The sequence below is a fragment of the Ranitomeya variabilis genome, chromosome 2 (assembly GCF_051348905.1).
Source record: "Ranitomeya variabilis isolate aRanVar5 chromosome 2, aRanVar5.hap1, whole genome shotgun sequence".
Classification (NCBI taxonomy): Eukaryota; Metazoa; Chordata; class Amphibia; order Anura; family Dendrobatidae; genus Ranitomeya; species Ranitomeya variabilis.
This window is the reverse complement of record NC_135233.1, coordinates 207,090,051-207,097,461: the sequence shown is the minus strand read 5'-3', so window position 1 is coordinate 207,097,461 and position 7,411 is coordinate 207,090,051. Positions and strand designations below refer to the sequence as shown.

Here is a 7,411-nt window from a genome sequence, read left to right as displayed (position 1 = left end):
AAGCCGATTCATTTGAACAGAGGAAAACACTGCACTTCTCCACCTGTGTGTATACAAATCCTAGACTTAGTGATTAGCTCTCAGGGTAGATCGCCGCTGTAATTACCTGTTCACGACAGGAGTGCATGTTTCAATGGAGGATGAAGTGTCAGCTCTCTATCACTTCCCTAGTTATAATTAATCCCATATGTTCTATGTGAGGGTGAAATGTCCCCTCTCCATGGAGGTCTTTATGGATTTTACAATTTTTCTCTATGACACACGGCCACAAATCAGAACATGCAGAGAGTCAGACTGCCGAGAAGTATAGCAGTACCTGCTTGTAATCTCCAATGATGGAACTATTCTTCTTTATCTCAGATTCTGCCTTATCAAGTTCTCTCCGACACATTTCCTTCAACTGAAAAATAAGATTAAGGACAATAGAAGTTTGAATTTGGGTTGCAGTTGGAATTTCTGGGCTAACTGAGGGCTCTCCGTTGTATTCGGCTTTAATTGCTCTTTCATGTGGTGTCAATGGAATCCGTTAATCAAATCATTGGCTGATCTGACCTCATCTAGTGTCGTGTTGTGAAATTGGATTTTGGGCTCCCCCGGTGGCCACTGGTGGAATTGAACTGGTGTGCATCATCCCCTCTGTTCACCTGTTTCCATCAGGATGTGGGAGTCGCTATTTAACCTTGCTCCTCTGTCACTTCCATGCCGGTCAACATTGTAATCAGAAGCCTTTCTGTGCATGTTCCTGCTGCTAGACAACTCCCAGCTAAGTTGGACTTTAGTCCTCGTTTGTTTTTGCATTTTGTTCCAGTTCACAGCTGTAGTTTCGTTTCTGTGTCTGGAAAGCTCTTGTGATCTGAAATTGCCACTCTGATGTTATGAGTTAATACTAGAGTCTTAAAGTAATTTCAGGATGGTATTTTGATAGGGTTTTCAGCTGACCATGAAAGTGCCCTTTCTGTCTTCCTGCTATCTAGTAAGCGGACCTCAATTTTGCTAAACCTATTTTCATACTACGTTTGTCATTTCATCTAAAATCACCGCCAATATATGTGGGGGCCTCTGTCTGCCTATCGGGGAAATTTCTCTAGAGGTGAGCCAGGACTATATTTTCCTCTGCCAGGATTAGTTAGTCCTCCGGCCGGCGCTGGGCGTCTAGGGATAAAAACGTAGGCAACGCTACCCGGCTACTGTTAGTTGTGCGGCAGGTTTAGTTCATGGTCAGTTTAGTTTCCATCCTTCCAAGAGCTAGGACTTATGTTTGCTGGGCTATGTTCTCTTGCCATTGAGAACCATAACAGTTTGACCGGCCAAAAAGGGTTAAATTATTTGACAGAGAAAGGAGAGAAAAGAGAAGTCTGCTGAAGATTTTTTTTTTTTTTCCCTTCCCTTCAGTTCTGAGTGTGCTTGTAATTGAATCTCTTGCAAGTCTGCCTATATTGCAGCCTTTCTCTCTCTCTCTCTCCTTCTAATCCTGGAATGGCTCTGTGTTCACCTGTTTAAAATGGATATTCAGAGTTTAGCTGCAGGTTTGAATAATCTCACCACGAAAGTTCAAAATTTACAAGATTTTGTTGTTCATGTTCCTATATCTGAACCTAGAATTCCTTTGCCTGAATTTTTCTCGGGGAATAGATCTTGCTTTCAAAATTTCAAAAATAATTGCAAGTTGTTTTTGTCCCTGAAATCTCGCTCTGCTGGAGATCCTGCTCAGCAGGTCAGGATTGTGATTTCCTTGCTCCGGGGCGACCCTCAGGATTGGGCTTTTGCATTGGCTCCAGGGGATCCTGCGTTGCTCAATGTGGATGCGTTTTTTCTGGCCTTGGGGTTGCTTTATGAGGAACCTCAGTTAGAGCTTCAGGCGGAAAAGGCCTTGATGTCCCTATCTCAGGGGCAAGACGAAGCTGAAATATACTGCCAGAAATTCCGTAAATGGGCTGTGCTTACTCAGTGGAATGAGTGCGCCCTGGCGGCGAATTTCAGAGAGGGTCTCTCTGATGCCATTAAGGATGTTATGGTGGGGTTCCCTGTGCCTGCGGGTCTGAATGAGTCCATGACAATGGCTATCCAGATCGATAGGCGTCTGCGGGAGCGCAAACCTGTGCACCATTTGGCGGTGTCTACTGAGAAGACGCCAGAGAATATGCAATGTGATAGAATTCTGTCCAGAAGTGAACGGCAGAATTTAAGACGAAAAAATGGGTTGTGCTTCTATTGCGGTGATTCAACTCATGTTATATCAGCATGCTCTAAGCGTACTAAGAAGCTTGATAAGTCTGTTTCAATTGGCACTTTACAGTCTAAGTTTATTCTATCTGTGACCCTGATTTGTTCTTTATCATCTATTACCGCGGATGCCTATGTCGACTCTGGCGCCGCTTTGAGTCTTATGGATTGGTCCTTTGCCAAACGCTGTGGGTATGATTTGGAGCCTCTTGAAACTCCTATACCCCTGAAGGGGATTGACTCCACCCCATTGGCTAGTAATAAACCACAATACTGGACACAAGTAACTATGCGGATTAATCCGGATCATCAGGAGATTATTCGCTTTCTTGTGCTGTATAACCTACATGATGTGTTGGTGCTTGGATTGCCATGGCTGCAATCTCATAACCCAGTCCTTGACTGGAAAGCTATGTCTGTGTTAAGCTGGGGATGTAAGGGGAAGCATGGGGACGTACCTGTGGTTTCCATTTCATCATCTATTCCCTCTGAGATTCCTGAATTCTTGACTGAATATCGTGACGTTTTTGAAGAACCTAAGCTTGGTTCATTACCTCCGCACCGGGAGTGCGATTGTGCCATAGATTTGATTCCGGGTAGTAAATACCCTAAGGGTCGTTTATTTAATCTGTCTGTGCCTGAACATGCTGCTATGCGAGAATATATAAAGGAGTCCTTGGAAAAGGGACATATTCGTCCTTCGTCATCTCCCTTAGGAGCCGGTTTTTTCTTTGTGGCTAAGAAAGATGGCTCTTTGAGACCGTGTATTGATTATCGGCTTTTGAATAAAATCACGGTTAAATATCAATATCCGTTGCCACTGCTGACTGATTTGTTTGCTCGCATAAAGGGGGCCAAGTGGTTCTCTAAGATAGATCTCCGTGGGGCGTATAATTTGGTGCGAATTAAGCAGGGGGATGAGTGGAAGACCGCATTTAATACGCCCGAGGGCCACTTTGAGTATTTGGTGATGCCTTTTGGTCTTTCAAATGCCCCTTCAGTCTTTCAGTCCTTTATGCATGACATTTTCTGTGATTATTTGGATAAATTTATGATTGTGTATCTGGATGATATTTTGATTTTTTCGGATGACTGGGACTCTCATGTCCAGCAGGTCAGGAGGGTTTTTCAGGTTTTGCGGTCTAATTCCTTGTGTGTGAAGGGTTCTAAGTGTGTTTTTGGGGTTCAAAAGATTTCCTTTTTGGGATATATTTTTTCCCCCTCTTCCATCGAGATGGATCCTGTCAAGGTTCAGGCTATTTGTGATTGGACGCAACCCTCTTCTCTTAAGAGTCTTCAGAAATTTTTGGGCTTTGCTAACTTTTATCGTCGATTTATTGCTGGTTTTTCTGATGTTGTTAAACCATTGACTGATTTGACTAAGAAGGGTGCTGATGTTGCTGATTGGTCCCCTGCTGCTGTGGAGGCCTTTCGGGAGCTTAAGCGCCGCTTTTCTTCCGCCCCTGTGTTGCGTCAGCCTGATGTTGCTCTTCCTTTTCAGGTTGAGGTCGACGCTTCTGAAATCGGAGCTGGGGCAGTTTTGTCGCAGAGAAGTTCCGATTGTTCCGTGATGAGACCTTGTGCCTTTTTCTCGCGTAAATTTTCGCCCGCCGAGCGGAATTATGATGTTGGGAATCGGGAGCTTTTGGCCATGAAGTGGGCTTTTGAGGAGTGGCGTCATTGGCTTGAGGGGGCTAGACATCAGGTGGTGGTATTGACTGACCACAAAAATCTAATTTATCTTGAGTCCGCCAGACGCCTGAATCCTAGACAGGCGCGCTGGTCGTTGTTTTTCTCTCGGTTTAATTTTGTGGTGTCCTACCTGCCGGGTTCTAAGAATGTTAAGGCGGATGCCCTTTCTAGGAGTTTTGAGCCTGACTCCCCTGGTAACTCTGAACCTACAGGTATCCTTAAGGATGGAGTGATATTGTCTGCCGTTTCTCCAGACCTGCGGCGGGCCTTGCAGGAGTTTCAGGCGGATAGACCTGATCGTTGCCCACCTGGTAGACTGTTTGTTCCTGATGATTGGACCAGTAAAGTCATTTCTGAGGTTCATTCTTCTGCGTTGACAGGTCATCCTGGAATCTTTGGTACCAGGGATTTGGTGGCAAGGTCCTTCTGGTGGCCTTCCCTGTCTCGAGATGTGCGAGGCTTTGTGCAGTCTTGTGACGTTTGTGCTCGGGCCAAGCCTTGTTGTTCTCGGGCAAGTGGATTGTTGTTGCCCTTGCCTATCCCGAAGAGGCCCTGGACGCACATCTCGATGGATTTTATTTCGGATCTTCCTGTTTCTCAGAAGATGTCTGTCATCTGGGTGGTGTGTGACCGTTTCTCTAAGATGGTCCATTTGGTTCCCCTGCCTAAGTTGCCTTCTTCTTCCGAGTTGGTTCCTCTGTTTTTTCAAAATGTGGTCCGTTTGCATGGTATTCCGGAGAATATCGTTTCTGACAGAGGAACCCAATTCGTGTCTAGATTTTGGCGAGCATTCTGTGCTAGGATGGGCATAGATTTGTCTTTCTCGTCTGCTTTCCATCCTCAGACAAATGGCCAGACCGAGCGGACGAATCAGACCTTGGAGACATATTTGAGGTGTTTTGTGTCTGCAGATCAGGATGATTGGGTTGCTTTTTTGCCTTTAGCGGAGTTTGCCCTCAATAATCGGGCCAGCTCTGCCACCTTGGTGTCTCCTTTTTTCTGTAATTCGGGGTTTCATCCTCGATTTTCTTCTGGTCAGGTGGAATCTTCGGATTGTCCTGGAGTGGATGCTGTGGTGGAGAGGTTGCATCAGATTTGGGGGCAGGTAGTGGACAATTTGAAGTTGTCCCAGGAGAAGACTCAGCTTTTTGCCAACCGCCGGCGTAGGGTTGGTCCTCGGCTTTGTGTTGGGGACTTGGTGTGGTTGTCTTCTCGTTTTGTCCCTATGAGGGTTTCTTCTCCTAAGTTTAAGCCTCGGTTCATCGGCCCGTACAAGATATTGGAGATTCTTAACCCTGTGTCCTTCCGTTTGGACCTCCCTGCATCTTTTTCTATTCATAATGTTTTTCATCGGTCATTGTTGCGCAGGTATGAGGTACCGGTTGTGCCTTCCGTTGAGCCTCCTGCTCCGGTGTTGGTTGAGGGCGAGTTGGAGTACGTTGTGGAAAAAATCTTGGACTCCCGTGTTTCCAGACGGAAACTCCAGTATCTGGTCAAATGGAAGGGATACGGTCAGGAGGATAATTCTTGGGTGACTGCCTCTGATGTTCATGCCTCCGATCTGGTCCGTGCCTTTCATAGGGCTCATCCTGATCGCCCTGGTGGTTCTGGTGAGGGTTCGGTGCCCCCTCCTTGAGGGGGGGGTACTGTTGTGAAATTGGATTTTGGGCTCCCCCGGTGGCCACTGGTGGAATTGAACTGGTGTGCATCATCCCCTCTGTTCACCTGTTTCCATCAGGATGTGGGAGTCGCTATTTAACCTTGCTCCTCTGTCACTTCCATGCCGGTCAACATTGTAATCAGAAGCCTTTCTGTGCATGTTCCTGCTGCTAGACAACTCCCAGCTAAATTGGACTTTAGTCCTCGTTTGTTTTTGCATTTTGTTCCAGTTCACTGCTGTAGTTTCGTTTCTGTGTCTGGAAAGCTCTTGTGATCTGAAATTGCCACTCTGATGTTATGAGTTAATACTAGAGTCTTAAAGTAATTTCAGGATGGTATTTTGATAGGGTTTTCAGCTGACCATGAAAGTGCCCTTTCTGTCTTCCTGCTATCTAGTAAGCGGACCTCAATTTTGCTAAACCTATTTTCATACTACGTTTGTCATTTCATCTAAAATCACCGCCAATATATGTGGGGGCCTCTGTCTGCCTATCGGGGAAATTTCTCTAGAGGTGAGCCAGGACTATATTTTCCTCTGCCAGGATTAGTTAGTCCTCCGGCCGGCGCTGGGCGTCTAGGGATAAAAACGTAGGCAACGCTACCCGGCTACTGTTAGTTGTGCGGCAGGTTTAGTTCATGGTCAGTTTAGTTTCCATCCTTCCAAGAGCTAGGACTTATGTTTGCTGGGCTATGTTCTCTTGCCATTGAGAACCATAACAGTGTCGTTACCCATACATTGAAGAAGTCAATATATAATCTGAGCCTGCATGACGGTAAATGGAAATTAAACAAACCTTTGATTATCACAGTTCTGAAGAGAGCTAGATCGGTGAAAAACCTGCAGACAATGCACAGATTTATATATCGGACAGGCTTCGGGAGAGCGGAGGATCTTTTACTTTACGTGGATCATAAAGATACAGAACATCCACAAAAAAAAAATATATTTTTCTTTTCAATATCAGAGAGGAGATGGGAAGATCTGGGTCAGGCCAGCCCCCCACTAGGTGATAGCCCACCTTCTTTCACAGACCTACCTTACCATATTCCAGCACTGATCAGATTTGCCAGGAGCTGTCAATCAGTAGAGCTGCTCGGCTGACTTTGGCAGCCAATCAGATCTCGATGTCCTACTTAAAGGAGTTGGCAACTACTTTTACTAATGTACCCATGGTGAAGATAACATAGAAAACAATGCTGGTCTGGTAGTTGAGTAAGTTCACCGCTGGTCTTCTGACTTCCTCTGTCAGTTGGGAGCATCAGGTGATCATGGCAGTCAGCTGCAGGGAGTGTCCGTGTCCACTGCAGCAATCACTTGGCATCACTCGCTGAAAGAGGAAGCCACGAGAGCAGTGGGGGACACATTCAAGAGTATGGAGAGTAGTGCCAGTCTGGTAGATATGTGTTTAGCTTGTTTTTGATCTCTCACCATCAGCAATTAGCCTTTAGTACATTTATAAAATGTAGCGAATAACCCAATTAACCTTCCCTATCTGTAAAGCGGTGTATCAGATATTGTGTTCGATGGAGTACTCTGGTGCCCTCACTGGACAGCAGGTCTGGAGTTCTGACCTGGCCCTCTTCCCTGACCTGGCCCCCTTCCCCGACCTGGCCCCCTTCCTTGTCCTGGCCCCCTTCCCTGAACAGACTTCAGGATTAACCTTTGAAAGCCCACTCAGATTTAACACAGGACTGTCTCACTATTTTCTGTTTATTTCACCCGGCTTCATAATTACATAGGTTGAAAAAGAAAAGGTCCATCAAGATCAACCTTGATTGCCCAGTTCTACGTTCTCTATCGTTAGATTATTCATAACCCACAATGCCATTTGTTGTG

General features: G+C 45.8%; 1 protein-coding gene across 6 annotated transcripts in view; it reads right to left on the bottom strand.

Moving 5' to 3' along the window:
- Window positions 1-7,411, bottom strand: part of LOC143804921 (rab GTPase-activating protein 1-like) — a 137,729-nt gene that overhangs the window by 35,113 nt on the left and 95,205 nt on the right. For all 6 annotated transcript variants that reach the window (XM_077283524.1, XM_077283523.1, XM_077283522.1 and 3 more), the window contains one exon: window positions 317-400. In XM_077283524.1, coding sequence (XP_077139639.1) covers window positions 317-400 — 84 coding nt within the window. The remainder of the gene's footprint in view (window positions 1-316; window positions 401-7,411) is intronic.